We start from the raw sequence: 20,894 nt of genomic DNA on the forward strand, positions 1-20,894 counted from the left end.
TTCCAACTGACTTTATACCACCAGCCAAATTATAAGCAAGCAGACGGAAAAAAAAACACGTAGGTGACTGACGCACGAGTCGGACACAGCTGTCTTGTGAAATGCACCACGTATGTTACGAAACGTATTGAGAGGGGTGTGATATTTGACCACGCTTATGTATATGATGTGGTATGATAGCCATACAGGCCGACTGTTGGATGCAGCGCTTGTGCAGCAGTAGCCAGTCAATGCAGGTTGCTGTACTGCCAACTGAAAATGAACAAAATTCTTCTATTGTAGGTAGCATGCCTGTTTTATGATGACTTCATGGAATCAGTGGTCATGCTACCCCAACTGAGTTGCATAAGCGACTGACGCGACACAAGCCTGCACACCGTGTACTTTAAGAAACAAGTTTACCAAGTAGCTTTAGATACAAACCCAAATAGATAATAAAGCCAAGGCAGTGGGAAACGCCACACCGAGGCATCGATCAACTCCTCCGTGGCTCCAGCCTGCACAGCCTGTCTCAGGAGCGGCGGTCGCTGTGTGTGATTTGCCAATCACAGAGCGTGAAGAGTGAATACTTAATGAGGATCTTTCATCACGACTACGGATAATGACGAGCAAAACTGCATTATCCGTAACTCCGGCTCATCCCTAGTAGGTACAGTAGGTCATTAAATACTGAAGGTAATTAGCTTTGAAGGTTGGTAAGTCCAAAGGTACTATGGGTAGTTAGTTTGGTCTGTGTAGGTTTAGTTGGTAATGGCTTTCTTAATCTTAACGTTATGCCCCTCTTCCTGTTGTAGGCGCGGCGGCCCCATCAGCTTTTCCTCCAGTCGCTCGGGTAGACGTCAGCTGCAGGTTGAGGGAACGTCCTTGGACCTCCTGTCCGATGACGAGCTGGAAAACAAGGTCACGGACAACAACGCCAATGAGACCCCGCCGCCTCCTCAGCAGGAATAAATGAGGGGGGAAGAAAAGGCCTTAACTTTCACTATATCTTCACAAATGCAACATGCAGTCACATGGAAGCATGTTCCTTAAAGACACCAGCGCTCACAATCCCAACCTTCGTTTTCCCAAAAAGCATTGCCTTACTGGTTTGCTGGTTTGCTAGAGACTACGTTCATCTCATCCCTCAGTCCCAGTGCATACCTTAGTGATAAGTTATTTTAGTTGACTGCCTTGCTTGTGTATGAAATAACTCGTGCAAACATGTCTGCCTTCAGCGTATTGCAGTTATCGCGCTTTCATCTTCTTTTGTGCCTTCTTTGACTCCCTTCAAGCACGTTTATGCCACATGCACTGCCCCATATATACAGTACATCATTTTGTCAAGGTGTATTTTAATAAAATATACGTAAAGTTACTTACTGTATGTAATATTTAGTTATGAGCTGGTTTTGTTTGCTTCGATGCTGTGCGGGTGATGTATCTTGTCTGCGTAGACCAGGGGTCTCCAGCCTATTTTCTTGCTAGAGCTCTGTACTTTTACGAAATGAAAATGGCCGAGAGCTACTCATTTTTGTAACATTTATTTTCATAGCTTATTTCAAACCAAACAACCTGAATGTGCTTGTTTTACCAGAACATTAACAAAATGATGGCATCCACAACTCACGTTTTCTATTAAAACTTCAAAGAAAATGTTGTCCATGTGCATTTTGTATTTTAGAATGTGTTTCGTTCTCGTTTATTTCTCATATATGTACTGAAAACCAGGCTCGCGGGCGCCCTGATGTCGTCGTGGGGAGCGTTGGTGGCCCCTGTTAGAAAAGCAGTCTTTGGAAAAGCGTGCTGTAGTGTAGAGCAACCACTATAGCATCCCTTTTAAATCCTTTCCTTCTCCAAGGTCACTTTTGTGACGTGCACGTGTGACGGATGTGCGCATTTCCTCGAGACAGCCGTGATTGACAGCCTGAACGCCAGCCATCTTATTCATCAAGCGCCATTTTTATTTAGTTACAAAGTTTAACTTGCAGTTGTGACAAATATAGACATTTATTTGTACAGTCTGTTCTTTTAAACCACTTTTGATTACATGTGTCACGAGCAGACATGGTCTTAATTGACCCCAAGAGCCAGAAGGAGCTATCGAAGTTGAGGTAAGAGCCTTTGTCATAATTTGCAGAGCAGCAAACGGGGAATTTTACGAAAAAACAGACCCATCAAACTGAGAAGCTACCTGCTCTGTTAAATACAATAAACTCAAATTAGCAGCACCAGTTACACATAAACATAAAATAAAGACCACTGAAAACGGAGCAGAACGAAACAGAAAGTGAAACAAATAAAGGCAAGGAAAACCGGAACTAAGGCAGAAAGTACCAAAAAAGTGAAGAACCTTAGTGCTGATAATCGCATTTCATGTGAATAAAACGACTTATTTTCTTGTGTTTTAAATGACAACGAATTTCATACAATAACAGTTGTTAGTTATAGATCGGTTTGTGCTTATGTGTGCAGTGACTTGCCGCTTGTGTTTCCTCACATCTCGTGTCTTGTTGGGTACTCAGCCTGTGTAGCTCCCAGTTTTCTGCCTTGTGTTTGTCTGGTCGTCGGATATGCCGTTTGTGGTGAGTCAGCTCCTTTCCAACGATCACCTTTGTGCTACTTGCATGTGCCTTCGGTTCCTGTGTGTTGCGGACTTCACAAACTGGAACTTTGTGTATTTGCATCCTCAGTTGCCATGTAGTTTTCACTCACTCTTTTTGAGCAACATTCCACTGTTGCCGTGGAGGAAGACAACATGGATTTGCCTTCTAATTTGCTCACTGTGGTTATAAAGACAATTGTTAATATCAAGCATTAACCATCATATATCATTAAAAAGTGATAAACATGTAAGTGCTGCTGATGTGCTCCTGCGCTCTTCTGTTGTAAAAAAGAAACAAAAAAAATCTAGCAGGTCAACAGCGCCTCCCTGTGGTAAAACAGGGTTGACTGTGTATGGCTCCAGGGCAAGTAACACATTTATGATATGGACTCCCACACTGGGACTGCAAAGGACTAATTGTTTAATTTGTTGGGCATTGCACCGTAACTCAGCAATACCTTTGCCTTGGGGGCATAATATGCAATAAACTGCAGTCGGTATTAAGTTAAAATCTTCAAGGACCTTTCATGAAGGATATTCTGCTTTTGTTCACCAACAACTGCAGACTAAGAAACGGTAAAGAAGTAAATGTCTGCCACCTACAATGCTGGAAAATAGCCGGGTTGACTTCGTCCCAACCCCAAATCCTGGCTGTTGCTATTCTGTATCAACGGCAAGGCACTGAAAAATGGTGTAACAGTGTCAGCTAGTACAGAGAGTATTAAAGCCAACCTTGTTTCTGCTCTGGAATGTGGTGGAAACCCCCCACACCCTCATCGGGGGTCCCGGCAGGACCCAAAAAAGGCAGAAAAGGCCACTTTTTTGAGGTGTTGATTTTCGATAAAAATGGTAATGGGTTACCATTTCGTCTTTATTTTTTTCAGCATTTTTCAACTGCACTTTTCTGCTCTGGCATGAGGTGGAAACCCCCCACACCCCCATCGGGGTCTCGGAAGGATCTAAAAAGGGCAGAAAAGGCCACTTTTTCGAGATGTTGATTTTCGTCAAAAATGGTAAGGGGTTAGTAGTTAACATTTCGTCTTTTTTTTTCGCATTTTTTTTCAACTGCCCTTTTCTGCTCTGGTTTGTGGTGGAAACCCCCCACACCCTCATCGGGGGCCCCGGCAGGACCCAAAAAAGGCAGAAAAGGTTACTTTTTCGAGATGTTGATTTTCGGTAAAAATGGTAAGGGGTGGAGTTAGGTCCAAAGTGAAGGGACAGACTAATGGTCAAATAATGATTTGACAACTGACTGTGCTCACTTGTGACTGACAAAGGGGTATTCCATTAGCATGGTTGTTTTTGTCATTGCAAGGCACTCTCTTTCAGGGAGCTCTTTCTTATAATTTGCCCCTCTCATGTTACAACCAGCCAACAACCAAAATAAATAATCTTCCAGTGCTGCTCTTAAGATGCTGAGGGCAGGATACAGTACCCAGAGGCCCTGATGGTGGGCCAGGAGGGTCCTGAGCTGTATGATGGAGGTGTGTCACTGCTGTCAGGCTGAATGTCGACTAGCTTATCAGGCCACGCTGCGTTATCTGCGCACTGTTGGTCCTGCTCACGCTTTTGTGTCTTTGTGTTGGCATCGCAGTGCGTCACCAGAGCCTGTGTAGACATGGAGACACTGGGAGGGGGGAGGCACAGGTAACCATCTCCATATTGGGTGAAGAACACTGAGGATGAAGAATCAGGACCACCTGATGGTGTTTGTTCTTTCTCTGTTGTCCCGTCACACATGCACTTGGACTCCGTTGACTGACAGACCAAAAAATATCAGAGTGTCATTTTTTTTATATCATCTCAGCAAATGTGATAACATTTCATGTTAATGTCATGTTGATTTATGTACTTGCATAGCTGACAAATGGTTACGTGTGACTAGCTGACCTGACAGAGGATATATGGGCCACTGAAGTGCACTGGAAGGTCAGAGCCATTAACCCCCTGAGCAGGGGGGGGCAGGCTATTACACTTGCATTCCTGTCGGTCCTGCTCCAAATCTTTATTTTCAGCATCCTCAGTTGGCCTAAGCGAGGAACTTGAGGAGCTGCTGGGAGAGGAAGGCTTTGTTTTTCCCCCCAGTGATCTCACTAATGAATTCACGCACTCTGCAGTGTCTTTGAGTGAGCATTGTGAGCACTTAAAATGGTCAAATATCATTTTTAGTGTTAATATTACCATGTCGACAAGCGGTCCAAGTGCTGCACTTTGCAGATGTAAGTGCTCTCTATCAGGGCTCCATTGGTGGCACACTGGATGACACAAATATACAGTATGTCTAACATTAGAAAATATTCTTGAACCACCGTGATAATCCAGTTAATCTTCTCACCTTGATTTCTGACAGGGCTTTGCTTTTGCCAGGAGAAGGAATCGAGCTCCCCCAAACAGTCATTTTGCTACAGGACATCACAATAAAACAAAGCGGTTCATTTCATAATTAATATAGCAGATATCACAAAAGTCAATCCACCCATCACATTTGAACAATTCTAGTCCAATATACTCTCTTAAGTGACAATGCTATAGAAAGTAAACTTGGATATACTTGTCTGTGTACAGCTTGTATTGCAGTATCCACCGACAATGATTCAACACACAGCCATTGTCTCCATAGCTCCATAACATAACAACACAGGAGTGCTGCATGAGTGCTTGAGTGCTGTGGTTCATAGAGCGAAACATGAATTCCAACGTGCACTGTGACATTCTGAAGAAGAGTTGTGCACTACTTTTCCATGTTGGCGGTGTAAGTAGACGTCACCTTTTTTCATAGTTTGGCTGGTCTTGTGCCTAAAAGTCAGGTGCGACATTTATCAAAATCTAGACAGCAATGTGCTGCTTTTTAGTTAGAGTGGGGTGGTGATTGTTTTTTTGGCAACGCCTAGTGGCTGCAATAATTATGTTAATTAGCAATAGTTAAGCACACAAATTGATGTTCGGAATACTTTCAAATATGTGTCTACCTTGGCAACTGTGCCTGTAAGTAATGTGCAACTATAACGATTGATAAGTGTGGATTGAGAAATGTGGTATTTTACACAGCAGTGTTTAATCAGGACACTAATTATGGCTAGCATATGATTTTCAGTCTATTTTAGTCATTGTAAATACAAAAATGAAGTTTTGGTGTTAAAATACGGCTGTCTGATACGTATATCTACACATGGGGATGCGTCCAGGCGTCATGTCACCTATTAAAAGTGTCTTCTTTGAGAACATTTATGAAACAGGTAGGTTGTTATTGTAGCCATTGACTTTAGTTTGTCTCCTGGTTGGTGTGAACATTGCCCCCTCCCTCTGGCTTCCTCTTCTTCTCTTGTGAATTTAATGTCGTTAGGAGCGGCGCCATGATAAAAACGCCACAAAAAAAAAAAAAAAGCTGGCTCTGATGATACTGTAGCTTGATCACAACCGCTACATGCTACTTGCGTTCCCCCTCCTCCCCCCACTTCATGATACATTTTTTTTGACAGATTTGACTTATACTCCGGAGCGACTTACACACGACTTACACGCTAATTCGATAAATTCCATAACATTGTCTGCGGAATAGATGTACTAATAGGGCTGCTGACATGTGAAGGGTTTACTGACTATGTTTTAATAGAGTGTGTAAATAAAGTACCTGTGACACTGTGGAATCGTGATGTAGAGTACACAGAAGACTGATACCACAATCAGACTGATGGTGGAATAGATGATGGTGGTGAGGGGCCAGGTGGCTGTCATCAAACACTTATCAGTATTCTGGAAAAATGCAAATAAATCACTGAAGAATGGCAAACTTCACTTTACAGTACCTGCGTGTGAGGTCCAGTCGACTGGCTCGGTCCATTCTGAGGGGCTTCCTTCATAACGCGAACCCTCTCCAGGGATGACTAGAGACCTGACTTGGACCTGGTGGTGCTGGGATGGGCTCAAAGACGAACCCAATATGGTCACTGATGTGGAACCCTCTGAGATGTTCAGCAGGATAGAAGAATCCTGCAAAAAATAAAACATTTTTTTGTAGATGAATTGACTATTATATTATTTATTATTATTATTATTATTTTACATTTGTGACTCCTGGTTGCCATCCCACGGTCGTGTGTGACCAGCATGTGGAGCATGTGTTGAAATAATTCAAAGTAAAGTTGTCCTGATATTTCCTCCTTGTCACTGATAAGTTGTCCTACATTTGATATGGGCACAATGCTCATGCCACATTTTCCTTTCAAATGAGGAAAATTAACAGACTTTCCAGTCCAGTAAAACACTTATTGGCAAGCTGCAGTTAAAACCAACAGCCTACTAAACATACATTTTATGTTTCTAAGTAAAACACTCAGGTTTATATCACATATATGCTGAGTAAACTTCAGTTCTGAATTCACTTAAGGTCTAAAAGCAGGCAATACAGCATGGAAGTCCATAAAAGACATTGATGAGAGTGCTTGATAGTCTATCTAACTCTAAATGACCAATATCAGGCTTTATTGTTTCTTACCTGATCCTGCCTGCTGTAATACCACACTTGATAATACAGTCGTATTTTTGAGGCTGTGCTTGGTTTGGCCCATTCTACAACCCAGTTGTGGTCTTTCTCCCTCACCTTCACCTGCTGCGGTGGCCTGGGTTGAACTGCGTATAAGAAACATGCAGATATTCTAAATAAGCACATAACTGTGTAGCATCTCAAAATGACCTTCATTTCTACTTGAGTCAAGGTTGCAGTTGTGTCATTCAACACTAGGGGGAGACTGAATCACATCAGCATTGTTCTGATGGGTGTACCCCCACCTCTGATTTAATAAATGACAGTGCACTCAACTGTTTGTGTTTGCCTTGAACATCTTGGCATTGCGTGTTGGTCGCAACTCCAGCAGCAGATGTGCGGGGTTAGAGACAGCCAGCGAGCAGCTGTATCGCACCAGCGGCCTACTGGCGTCAAAGGTAACCGTGGGCTTCACACAGCATCTATCGGACCTGGAGGCAGGACTTACAAGAGGTGGGTGAGACATATAGAGGATAGTGTGGTCGCTTTCCACTATAGGTGACATTGTCGGCAACATGTTTGTTTTACACACACACACTTAACTCACCGTGCAGTGTGGTTGTGTTGACAGGCCAGCTGGTAGGTAATGAAGTGATCCAGCTCTCTGCTCACCTCCCAGCTGCACGTCACCACCTTCTCGCCATCGAGCACACAATGCAAGCTGGGAAACTGCCTGCTGTCTGAGACCAGAGAGAGGGCGCTTACATCAACAGCAGCAACGACATTTTTGAGTGCTCCCTGGCAAGAAATGTGCAGACGCAAGATAAGGACTGGTTCAAATATTGGGAATGTATTACCAACATTTAGAGTTGCAAAGGGCCTGACCAATTCCTGTGAAGTTCCATAAACTTAGCATTTTGTAAATATTCAGTGGGGTAAGTTGGGCACTTTCCGTAAGAATGAACTGCTGTAACTACAGCGAGGGAGTTTCTTTTCCTAAGCTCCATACAGTAAGGAAGCAGGCAATCATTTTGCTGCAGGGTTGTCCATTATGTCACCTGCGAGGTGGTGTGGGTCGATCGCATGTGTTGCCCACATCACATATGTCGCTTTGTAGATGTTATATGACCTCAGTCAGCTGACAGCCTGTCCATTGTTGTGTATGTGTTCCACAGTGTTTACATGCACGGATGTACACTGTAGATCTTTATAGATAGATCTTTGGGACGTAGTCGTTGTAAAAGTAGCTCCCAGGCTGAAGAAGTGTGAGCACCCCTGTTGTAGAGAGTTATTTTGAAAATCAAGTATATTTATGAAGACAACAGAACCAATGTTGTAGTAGCCCTAAGAATAAGACTGCTCAGCTGGATTGTAAATGACAGTATGACCAGTGTAACACACTTGCTTTTGTAGACCACGCCAGTAATTCTAGGAGACTGCAGTTAATTCCATAGAGACATGTAGACCAATCAGATAGAAATGTATATATACCTTCTTTCATACTCCATGTCACCACAGGGCTCCAATGACTCCACTGGCCCACACTGGCCCGACCCCTCACCCGGGCCTCAAACCTGCGCCCTGGAAGCAGGATCCTTGTCTCCAGTTTGACGTCAGTGCGTGTCACATTCATAATCTGCAGACACAAAGACAAACAACCAGAACAGTGGTCCGATGTAAGAGCTGTAACACGAGTGTTGCTTACAGTCCATGTAGCTTGTCTGTCTGCCTTGTAGCTGAGTTGGTACATGAGGCTTCGGTTCAAGGAGGAATGTGCTGGATAAGGATTGGACCATTTGAGCAACACATGTCCATCACCCGTGTCATGTGTGGACAGATCCACAGGTGTGCGTGCTCTCACTGTACAACACACGACCACAACATCGGACGGTATCTTCTTCCAGTTGATATTTCATGGTATGATATGTGATGTAAACTCACAGTGGTGAGAAAGCCTCAAGGGTTTGCGTGGGACAGATGAACACAATATGTCGTCCTCGTGAAAGAAGACCGTGTGTTCGATGCCAATCGAAAATGAACGAGTTTCATATCTGCACTGGACAGTTCTGTGCCCGTTTTCATTTTGGACTTGAGTGGCGTTCAACTCGCATCGCTCCCTGCAAGGACATGCATGCACCACACAGTGACTCATTCTTACACCACCCGTCTCCTGACCATTGACCTGTCTTTACCTGCTATCTTGTGTCTGGAACCAGAGCTGCAGGGGTGCACGTATGTGTTGGCCCTCCCTCCATTTGCAGTGGACGTACGATTCATAGTCGTTATGACACTGCAATGACTGCATCAACACTGCATGGGAAACACACATGCGCTACTGTAGTTTGCTTAGTTATTTCTTAATGGAATTTATTGTTTTTCTTCTTGTATTTTTACATTAACCTACGAACATACAAACAGAGGAGCAATAGAGGAGCAGACAGATTTTAGTAGGAAGCAAATAAAAATATTATTAATAGATCACTGTAATTATAATAAATAATAGCAACTGCATTTTCTTGGCAAATAACAATAACATTGATGTACTTTTATTAGAGAAAAGATAACTGCCTTAGATAACTTAAGCTTACTACCACTACGTGATGATAAGTTATTACAATTTTAGCATTGTGCTTTTAATTACATTTACATTATATATATATATATATATATACACATTTACATTATATATACATATATATGTACAGTATATATATACAGTATATGTATACATATATAATATATTGTCGTTATATATATTAAACATGTCATATATATAAAACATAAATTATTTATTTATAATAATTTATATATATATATATATATATATATATATATACACACACACATATATATACTGTATATATTTTTTTATATTACATAAATATACATTCCACAACTTTTTTAATGTAAGTAAAGGTTAATAAAATGTATGAATTTATATTCAATATAAAATATACAACATAAATTATAAAACGTTTTTGATATCTATTTAAAATCAATTCCATAGATCACTGGAAACATTTTCATTTTTATTCAAATTCACATTTAATTGAAAATGTAAACACTAGAAATAAAAATAAACCAAAAAACCCAGCAAAAATGGGGAAAAATAGAGCAAAAAGACAAAATGTAAGAGAAGACGCTGAAATGTTGACACTAATAACTAATAATAAAATATGGATTGATTGTGTATAAAATATACTGTATAAAACTATAAGACACCACATTTAAATGAACATTTTTACATTCTCAAACATGATGAACAATAAGTTTAACTGTTAATAGGAGATAAATAAGACTTGAAAGGTGTAAAAATATACAAATATGAGGATGAGTACTAAAACTGTGAGTGTCCATCTGGTTTTCTTCTAACATCTCCTAGTAAGAGCACACTGCTTACCATCATGGGAGCCGTGGGTGTCATGAAGGGTACATCGGTCTGGATTAGACAGGAAAGCCAAACGAGGGAGCATCCAGATGATCATGACCCAGTAAAGAGGCATCATTCCTGGGGGAAGGCAGGACAGCACCCCTCTTGTTTCGGAGTTGGTCTCAATAAAGTGTGTGTTCTGAATCCTGAGAAAAGAAGTCTGCTGATCAGAGGGAAGACAGAAAGTAACCAAGTTGATTTACAAGAAATAATGAAGAAAAGGGTCGTGACCACATGACCAGCCCTTACTTCTCCTTTGGGTTTCTCTGCACATTTTGTTTTTTCACCACATCTGCTTGCACACGTGTTATGTCCTGTTAAACAAAACGATTCCTTTGGGATGATTACGCCAGCATTCAAATACCAGACTAAACTACGACTAGTGAGGCATGACTGAATATGTGAAACTCACCCAAATAGGTGTTTTAAAGGATGTACTCTATGTAGTATTAAAATGACAAGTTGCTTCATGATAGCCATCAATATGGCACTTTGGATCTCGTACACAATGTAACAAAAGGATTGTTAATGAAGGTAATGTGTACTTACCTCACATTATCAATGCTTCCTGTCAGTCCGTCTTGCCATTTTACTTCCTTCTTCTTTTTTTTTTTTAAAAAGAACTTGAGGGAGTTTCTCTGTCAGTTTCCTCTTGTCATCCTCGGTTCACGTCTATTAACTGCTTAATCAGCTATTCTAGCACACATGCAATAACTCCAACCAGTTGGATGTTAGTGTATTTCTCCCTACGGGATACATTTTGTCATGTCAGCTGAACACAAAAACAGATGGATACTTTGAGATAGCCATGACAGTTCCGTTCCATCAGTACACGTCAACGCTCACTGGACACTTCATTAGGCACATCTGCACACGCTAATGAGATTCAATGTGCAAAATGAAAATAAAACAGCATAAGCCAATTTTGGTTGACACTACGAGGCTAGGCTACGGTTGTAGCAATGTGCTGTTGTTTAGAAGACGGTTGTAGCAATGTGCTGTTGTTTAGAAGACGGTTGTAGCAATGTATTGTTGTGTAGAAGACGGTTGTAGCAATGTGCTGTTGTTTTGAAGACGGTTGTAGCAATGTGCTGTTATGTAGAAGACGGTTGTAGCAATGTGCTGTTGTTTAGAAGACGGTTGTAGCAATGTATTGTTGTGTAGAAGACGGTTGTAGCAATGTGCTGTTGTTTAGAAGACGGTTGTAGCAATGTGCTGTTGTGTAGAAGACGGTTGTAGCAATGTGCTGTTGTGTAGAAGACGGTTGTAGCAATGTGCTGTTGTTTAGAAGACGGTTGTAGCAATGTGCTGTTGTTTAGAAGACGGGTGTAGCATTGTGCTGTTGTTTAGAAGACGGTTGTAGCAATGTGCTGTTGTGTAGAAGACGGTTGTAGCAATGTATTGTTGTGTAGAAGACGGTTGTAGCAATGTGCTGTTGTTTAGAAGACGGTTGTAGCAATGTGCTGTTGTGTAGAAGACGGTTGTAGCAATGTGCTGTTGTGTAGAAGACGGTTGTAGCAATGTGCTGTTGTTTAGAAGACGGTTGTAGCAATGTGCTGTTGTTTAGAAGACGGGTGTAGCATTGTGCTGTTGTTTAGAAGACGGTTGTAGCAATGTGCTGTTGTTTAGAAGACGGTTGTAGCAATGTGCTGTTGTTTAGAAGACGGGTGTAGCATTGTGCTGTTGTTTAGAAGACGGTTGTAGCAATGTGCTGTTGTGTAGAAGACGGTTGTAGCAATGTATTGTTGTGTAGAAGACGGTTGTAGCAATGTGCTGTTGTTTAGAAGACGGTTGTAGCAATGTGCTGTTGTGTAGAAGACGGTTGTAGCAATGTGCTGTTGTGTAGAAGACGGTTGTAGCAATGTGCTGTTGTTTAGAAGACGGTTGTAGCAATGTGCTGTTGTTTAGAAGACGGGTGTAGCATTGTGCTGTTGTTTAGAAGACGGTTGTAGCAATGTGCTGTTGTTTAGAAGACGGTTGTAGCAATGTGCTGTTGTGTAGAAGACGGTTGTAGCAATGTGCTGTTGTGTAGAAGACGGTTGTAGCAATGTGCTGTTGTTTAGAAGACGGTTGTAGCAATGTGCTGTTGTTTAGAAGACGGGTGTAGCATTGTGCTGTTGTTTAGAAGACGGTTGTAGCAATGTGCTGTTGTTTAGAAGACGGTTGTAGCAATGTGCTGTTGTTTAGAAGACGGGTGTAGCATTGTGCTGTTGTTTAGAAGACGGTTGTAGCAATGTGCTGTTGTGTAGAAGACGGTTGTAGCAATGTATTGTTGTGTAGAAGACGGTTGTAGCAATGTGCTGTTGTTTAGAAGACGGTTGTAGCAATGTGCTGTTGTGTAGAAGACGGTTGTAGCAATGTGCTGTTGTGTAGAAGACGGTTGTAGCAATGTGCTGTTGTTTAGAAGACGGTTGTAGCAATGTGCTGTTGTTTAGAAGACGGGTGTAGCATTGTGCTGTTGTTTAGAAGACGGTTGTAGCAATGTGCTGTTGTTTAGAAGACGGTTGTAGCAATGTGCTGTTGTGTAGAAGACGGTTGTAGCAATGTGCTGTTGTTTAGAAGACGGTTGTAGCAATGTATTGTTGTGTAGAAGACGGTTGTAGCAATGTGCTGTTGTTTAGAAGACGGTTGTAGCAATGTGCTGTTGTGTAGAAGACGGTTGTAGCAATGTGCTGTTGTTTAGAAGACGGTTGTAGCAATGTATTGTTGTGTAGAAGACGGTTGTAGCAATGTGCTGTTGTTTAGAAGACGGTTGTAGCAATGTGCTGTTGTGTAGAAGACGGTTGTAGCAATGTGCTGTTGTTTAGAAGACGGTTGTAGCAATGTGCTGTTGTTTAGAAGACGGGTGTAGCAATGTGCTGTTGTTTAGAAGACGGTTGTAGCAATGTGCTGTTGTTTAGAAGACGGTTGTAGCAATGTGCTGTTGTGTAGAAGACGGTTGTAGCAATGTGCTGTTGTTTAGAAGACGGTTGTAGCAATGTATTGTTGTGTAGAAGACGGTTGTAGCAATGTGCTGTTGTTTAGAAGACGGTTGTAGCAATGTGCTGTTGTGTAGAAGACGGTTGTAGCAATGTGCTGTTGTTTAGAAGACGGTTGTAGCAATGTGCTGTTGTTTAGAAGACGGGTGTAGCAATGTGCTGTTGTTTAGAAGACGGTTGTAGCAATGTGCTGTTGTTTAGAAGACGGTTGTAGCAATGTGCTGTTGTTTATAAGATGGTTGTAGCAATGTGCTGTTGTTTAGAAGACGGTTGTAGCAATGTGCTGTTGTTTATAAGATGGTTGTAGCAATGTGCTGTTGTTTAGAAGACGGGTGTAGCAATGTGCTGTTGTTTAGAAGACGGTTGTAGCAATGTGCTGTTGTTTAGAAGACGGTTGTAGCAATGTGCTGTTGTTTAGAAGACGGGTGTAGCAATGTGCTGTTGTTTAGAAGACGGTTGTAGCAATGTGCTGTTGTTTAGAAGACGGTTGTAGCAATGTGCTGTTGTTTATAAGATGGTTGTAGCAATGTGCTGTTGTTTAGAAGACGGTTGTAGCAATGTGCTGTTGTTTATAAGATGGTTGTAGCAATGTGCTGTTGTTTAGAAGACGGGTGTAGCAATGTGCTGTTGTTTAGAAGACGGTTGTAGCAATGTGCTGTTGTTTAGAAGACGGTTGTAGCAATGTGCTGTTGTGGTGTGCTGACTTCAGTTGGCTCAGCATCTCCTGCAAATGATATGCATGATTGATGTGACGTTAGATTCCAAAAGTTGAACAAAATTGGATAATGTGGTGTGCTGTCCACATAGGGCCATGTTGCTTACATCTTTTATTTAGCTCACTTCCTGACCATCCAAAAACAATAAACATACTGTATCTCACCATGATAATTATTGGTGGCTATGATTCACAGCAGACAGACTTCACTACAATGAACTGTGTGATTAGATATGTAATATAGAACGCCAACGTCCCAGTACAGTAGAGTTTAGCGATGTAGATTCCCTCGCTAGCGGGCGATCTTAAAATACAACTTACAATTAACAGGCTAATGTGGTGGCTATGTAATCATTGATTAGTCACTTATGAAATGCAGCAGATTGCAGTGAAATTAGATATCGGTGCTAGCTGGCTAGTTATAACTAGCCACAACCAACAATTAAAAACATGGAGAACATTTTACGTGGAGTAGGATGGGATCGAATAAAACACGAGTGACATTACTGTGAAAATCAATACGTATGATCAATTACTCACATTTATATGTTTCTTCCGGTCTCGTCTTGTCAGTGGGAGTGTTCTATCCGGGGAAACTAATCCCACCCCCATTGTTTGAAGTCTGGTCCCTGACCACACTTGCTTTCTAGGGCCGTACACCCCCCACCCTTTGATTTAAGGAGAACTGGGACACCACTTGATTCTCGTGAATGCGCAAAACCTCGGGGCTAAGATAAGGGGTGGAATTGGGATCCAGCTTAACTGTTAAATGGTTCAACATAACAAACACCAGAAGACTTCAGCAGATTGAGATAAATGAATTGTATTTATCATTCATCAAACACTGAATGAGCAATACCTACAACATACTGTTGGCTTGTTTTTGTGTTTATGGTTAACTTAAGCTTGGTAGCACAGTGGCAAAGACAATCAGAAGAACATGTAGAAGAGCAAACAGTATCAAGCTCTGCACATGAGAAGTCAACAGTATAATCGCCACTACTTTGCATTCAAAACAGCCCTTTTTCTCCTTCTTCTTCCTCTCCAGCTCTGACTTCCGGCCAAGAAACAACAAACATCTTTAGCTTCTCATTCTGAGTCATGTTGATAATAAGCATTTCCTCATTTCACTTTGGTACGTGTGTCATACTGTCTGTCCGCCGTCATTTTCATTTTCATGCCTGCTGCAATGTATGGTTTCATTTCAGCGGTCATCAACATGACTGCTGAAGGCGCTACCTGACATTTCACATAATGTATGACATCTTAGAGCATCTTGTTGAATGTCACGGGCAACATACAGAAATAAACACGATGACATGCAGGACACTAGATAGCCTCGGACCGGACAGGCTGGGGAAACGAAAAGAGCGGAGTTTCTTTCTTGAGAGAGCTTTAAGAAGAAAAGTAACTTCCTTCCTGAAACAATGGGGAACTCTCACCAATCAACCCAATGATCAAACCAACGTGTGGTCTGACTTCTTACCTGTGTGTTTTTTTGATACATTTGCAACTCGTTATTTATTTTAAACACGTTGTCTTATTATTATCCTGTTGGGCTTGACATATAAATGATTATTTACTGTTTTTCTTCAGCGATTTCCTGTTGTACTTTGTAGCTTTGCTATCATGTGTCCGATATTGAAAAGACTTCCTGTTTTTCCTCTACGACCATGTGACTTGTACCTGGGTGCTCATTTGTTTGTTTGTTTTTTTATTGTTGATTTTTTTCAGGTTTTGATTTTGTTGTTCTTGATCTGTTATTATATTCATGGAAATATTCGGACTTGTTATTGTTTCCAGTGTGATTTAGAGAAAAGAGAACCAATGAAGTGTTGAAGTAAATGATATAAAACAACGGTAAGGTGATGCCAGCGAGGAGCATGGCGATCACAGCGTTCCACCACTGCATTCCTGGCAACCTAGAGCATAATCTAGATCATTCTAATCTGACACTGAATGTTGATGTTTAGAGACGGAGTATGAATGGTTTTTGACATACAGAGTACAGTACTTATTTTCTATTCACGTACAAACACAAACAACATCATGTGTGCAAAATTCAGTTTTGGGATGGGACAGTATTGAATTCCTACAAGCATGAGATCAATTCCAATTCATTTGTAACAATCATCCGAGTGTCACTCATCCACTTGATTTTTGTTAATAAGATGACTGCTGTTGTTGACTGATAGTGTTGCTTTCACTTCAACGTGCGGCAATATGCTTTGAGGGTGATGAGAATGTAATCTAAATGAATGCAATCAATTCTGTGTGAGCCATGGGGGAGGCGTGTGCACGAGGAGAGTCAATTATTGGACACATTATTAAGAAAGGCATACTTATAATAGTGCAGATAAAGTATGTGCAGAGTGCTCAGAGCTGATAAACAGCTGGAGGAGACACATCTTACTCTCTTTATCCCGTCTCATTCATTTTCTTCCGAGCACACACTCTCACACGAACAATATTGCCGTCACAGCACACTCGCATTCCATTACAGGCCAATTTCACTTGAGAACAACGCACGGAATGGAAATAGTGTTGTGTCAGCTGCCGTTGAAATGACATACACGCTCAAAAAAAGCTGTAATGATTGTCTGTCGTTGCTCTCAAGTCATTGAGGCAAATCTATATGTCGGGAGAATGATTTTTCATAAACTCTGGTTTTGCTTCAGAGAATGCGATACGGTTTTATGACGAGAGAATGGTGCTTGTGCATGCACAGGTTCATCTGAGAGGTTTTAAAACGGACAGAATAATCACGCGCAAGGTCAGAACTGCGCCTATACGTCTTGGTGCCCATCTATCATAAAGTGCTTGCCAGTATAGAATTAAATCGGCCATGAGAGTCCACACAAGACTCGCAGTAAAGCATAAAAGCTGCAAATGATCAAACCAATAAAAGCACTCCGAGAGCACAAGGTTCCTATACTGTAGAATTTCGTTTAGCTGGAAATTCAAACTTTTAACCGTAGAAGTCAATACTACTACTTATTACTACTACTACTAAATACTTTTTAAATGTTAATATATCCAGAAATGTATTTTTGCCAGTGTACGGCTCAAAAATCTGCACATCACACGCGCGCGGGTTTTTTTGCACATACAGTAGACCGGCCGCAGGAGCCCGTAAGAAACGTGACCTTGAATCGTGCAAAAAGTTCATCTATTCCTCGGGATGAATAAATCCATGCCAGCAGTTTTTGGAGCCAACTCATACTGTTTTTTTCCCCCCTCTACAGTGTGCCAGTGCACCCCACGTGTAAAAAGCACCGCTGGTGTCTAAGCATGAAGGAGACATGACCCGTAATTTGACATCACTGAGAAATGTAACCTGCAGCTAGCTAGCTGTTCTTCACGGCTGCACATTTTCAGCGCATTCAGCAGAAAGATCCACTGTAAATGTCAAAGATTGCCGAGCGGACTGGACAGCACATTTGTGGAGTATGGAATGCACTTTTAGGTCACATGCACGCCAACGAAAAGTTCCTCAAAGGGAGAAGATGGATGAGTGGATTTTCATAATACCGGCGGCCCTCGAGTTACGGCGTTCCGACGTCACGTACGGTCTCCCGTAAATTACTTTCAACCGTAATTTGGGTTGCTTGAGAACTAGTTACAGCGCGGTGCACCGTGGAAGAACACGCACGTGCGAGCCGCACTACTCTCAACACTGGACTGTGGCGACATAATTAAGGATCAACAATCTGTTTATTGCCAAAAAGTCAAAGTCAAAGTCAAAGCAAACTCAACTGCATGCAGGACATACGGCACGTTCACAGATGTTGGGAAATTACAAAACTCTAACACATCACAAGAGCCTTTGACACGCACGGGGACGGACTTACCATTAGGCAAACATGGGCAATTCATGAAAACCGGTTGATTATTTTTTTTTTTTCAATTGAAAGTACATACTACTGTTTTAATCTTAATTCAGATGATTCAAACTACATCAAAATGCGTCATTTTTCATGAACGTTTCAACCACTGGCCCTCTCTTCGCATGCAATGGACTATTCCATGTTCCTGCGCATGTCCAAATTGGTTCCGGAAGACGGGAGCGAAACAACACTGAGTTACCCGGAGTGGAGCGGAGAAGAGGAGAAGGCGAGCAGAAAACTGTTTTTTTTATTTATTATTTTTTTATATCAAAACCACCGAAGGTGTCGACCTTTTTCACAGTCACATCAAACGTAGACACAAGGACAGCAGCACCGCTACTGTCAGTGTCAGCCGAGGATGCAATACTTTCAGAGAGGAAGCTGAGAGTGACGCTTTTCATCACAAAGATGTGAGCATTAAAGCGGTAAACAATATTAAATTTCGCTTAATGTTCTTATCAATTACAGTAAAAGCGTTGAGATGATTCACTTGTTAGGTAATAATAATCCCCCAGGAGGATTTGAAATAGGAGAATTTTCTCATATTCACACTTAGAAGATGATAAACATTATTTCAAACCGTTTTTGTTTTTTTTGGAGGGTAGGAGTATATAAACGTGGCTACGTAACTAGCAACTTAAGATGACCGATAACTAACAGATTTCAAAAGCAGGAAAAAAAAGTGGCCAAAAGTACATACTCACATTTTGTAAAAAATTATATACATTAGGTCCCCAACTTACGAACATCCGGCTTGCGAACGCAAGCTGACTGGTCTATATTTTCATGTATTTTGCCTTGTAGTAACTCCATATTTATACTGCTACATGCTTGACCAGTAGAGGGCACTGTGACACTGCTAATGGGACCAACAGGTAGAGGAAGAAGGTGGGGAGAGAGTGTAAAGGAGAAATGCAAAGCTAAATTGTAGCTGTACGATGCAACCCGGACAGAGCGTGTGATTAAAGTTTATGAAGAGTTAATAGGCCTGCTTAATTCTACACCACCCACAGAACACTACCTCTTTTAGAAGAGTCTAACGACGACGACCATTTGTCCTTTTTTCAATAACTCCTCCAACTCCACCACAACGACGTATGCTCGACCACTCCTCTTCAAAGGTAAATAACATTTATCATTACGTATTATTTTATCATTTTTATTATTATTGTTTTTTTCATTAATTATCCTCGTTTAATATTACTACTACATCCAAACTCATATTTACATGCATACGCATATACTGTATATGAATACACGTACATGTAGTACCTATATCATTGGGACCAATTGTGTTCATTAGTTGGGGACCTAGTGAATATATTTTTAAAAAGGAGGATGTGGAGGGCTCCAATGACTACAGTAGGTTTGCCTTGGGCCCCCAAATGACTAAATATGCCCCTGGACATGCATGTGTGCGTGCTACAGCACACTGTAACATACCAATACAATGCAATTTGTCATGGGCAGCCGTGGAACACGGCGAGTATTTTAGGATCCCAAATGCAGACAAGGGAGGCAGAAAGTACAAAAGAACAATTTAATATACAAAAGAGTCCAAAGCAAAAATACAAAGTACAAATAAGGAAAATCCAACAAGGTAAGAGTCCATAACAAAAAACACTAACAGCAAAAGGCTGTTAGGATAAAACTAGAAATAACAAAAAATACACTGCAGGCAAACCTTACAGGAGAAGATCACACAAAAGGGCTAGCAGGTAGGTACAGGTAAGCGGGGAGCCAGAGAGCAGGGTAAGGAGCAGGTACAGGGAGCAGGTTGTCAAGGAGTACAATCTGGCACCGGTCTGGAGTTTGGCTGGAGCTTAAGTAGGCCGGTGGTAATGAGCTGCAGGTGTGTGTAATTAGGGCTGGGTCATGTTCAGGGATGTGCTGCAACAAATAAACGACAGAGGGCAGCAGAGCAGAACACAGAACATGACAGTATGCCCCCCTCTTATAAGGCGCCGCCTGGCGGCTTACCTGGCTTGTCAGGATGGAGACGGTGGAAGTCGCTAATGAGGGACAAATCCAAGACAAGGGAGCGGGAGATCCATGAACGCTCCTCAGGGCCATAACCTTCCCAGTCGACCAGATACTGGAACCCTCTGCCCCTCCTTCGGGAGTCCAAAATGGCCTTCACAGTGTAGGCTGGGTGGCCATCGATCAAGCGCGGCGGGGGCGGAGCCTCGACCGGAGGGCACAGGTGACTGGTAGATACAGGCTTGAGACAGGAGACGTGGAACACTGGGTGTACTTTGAGACTGGATGGCAGTTTGAGTCTCACGGAGGAGGGGTTGATGATGGAGTCCACAGTGTAGGGACCCACAAATCTGGGCGCCAGCTTCCTATTAGTCCCTGCTAAAGGTAAGTCCCTGGATGATAACCAGACCTCATCGCCAACCTGATAAGTGGGAGCTGGGATCCTGTGACGGTCAGCCAGCCGTCGATTTCGTGCCGCCGTGCGGCCTAGTGCAGCGACTGTCTCTCTCCAAATCCTCCGGGCTCGGCGTAGATGAACCTGCACGGATGGCACTGCAACTTCCGCCTCCTGTGAAGGGAACAGTGGGGGCTGATATCCGTAAGCGACCTTAAAGGGTGACATACCTGTGGCAGAGCTGACAAGCGTGTTGTGTGCGTACTCCACCCAGGGGAGGTGGGGGGCCCAGGAAGATGGATGCCGGTGACAAACGCAACGAAGGGCAGCCTCCAGGTCCTGGTTGGCCCGCTCTGTCTGGCCGTTGGTCTGGGGATGGTGACCGGAAGAAAGACTGACCGAGACCCCCAGCATCTTGCAGAATGCCTTCCAGACTCTGGACG

General features: G+C 42.3%; 2 protein-coding genes across 12 annotated transcripts in view; one reads left to right on the forward strand and one right to left on the reverse strand.

Moving 5' to 3' along the window:
- LOC129171784 (myosin-10) overlaps window positions 1-1,637 on the forward strand; it is a 54,082-nt gene extending 52,445 nt beyond the window's left edge. For all 3 annotated transcript variants that reach the window (XM_054760786.1, XM_054760788.1, XM_054760787.1), the window contains one exon: window positions 795-1,637. In XM_054760786.1, the coding sequence (XP_054616761.1) occupies window positions 795-951 (157 nt within the window). In that variant the 3' untranslated portion in view covers window positions 952-1,637. The remainder of the gene's footprint in view (window positions 1-794) is intronic.
- csf2rb (colony stimulating factor 2 receptor subunit beta) lies at window positions 745-14,908 on the reverse strand. Of its 9 annotated transcripts, none has more exons than XM_054760791.1 (17): window positions 14,731-14,908; window positions 10,747-10,811; window positions 10,468-10,643; window positions 9,260-9,377; window positions 9,009-9,184; window positions 8,773-8,927; window positions 8,559-8,703; window positions 7,675-7,807; window positions 7,404-7,558; window positions 7,080-7,213; window positions 6,391-6,574; window positions 6,216-6,312; window positions 4,920-4,986; window positions 4,766-4,839; window positions 4,475-4,637; window positions 4,020-4,342; window positions 745-2,762 (listed from the first exon to the last, which is right to left on the reverse strand). In XM_054760791.1, the coding sequence occupies exons 1-17, from the start codon at window positions 14,800-14,802 to the stop codon at window positions 2,687-2,689; spliced, it is 2,313 nt and encodes a 770-aa protein (XP_054616766.1). In that variant the 5' UTR covers window positions 14,803-14,908; the 3' UTR covers window positions 745-2,686. The 9 variants fall into 9 exon arrangements, with proteins under 9 accessions (XP_054616766.1, XP_054616765.1, XP_054616764.1 ...); XM_054760790.1 differs by having other exon boundaries at window positions 4,475-4,634; window positions 7,404-7,570; XM_054760789.1 differs by having other exon boundaries at window positions 7,404-7,570.
- Between the last annotated feature and the right edge of the window lie 5,986 nt (window positions 14,909-20,894).

Source organism: Dunckerocampus dactyliophorus, chromosome 18 (genome assembly GCF_027744805.1).
Source record: "Dunckerocampus dactyliophorus isolate RoL2022-P2 chromosome 18, RoL_Ddac_1.1, whole genome shotgun sequence".
Lineage (NCBI taxonomy): Eukaryota > Metazoa > Chordata > Actinopteri > Syngnathiformes > Syngnathidae > Dunckerocampus > Dunckerocampus dactyliophorus.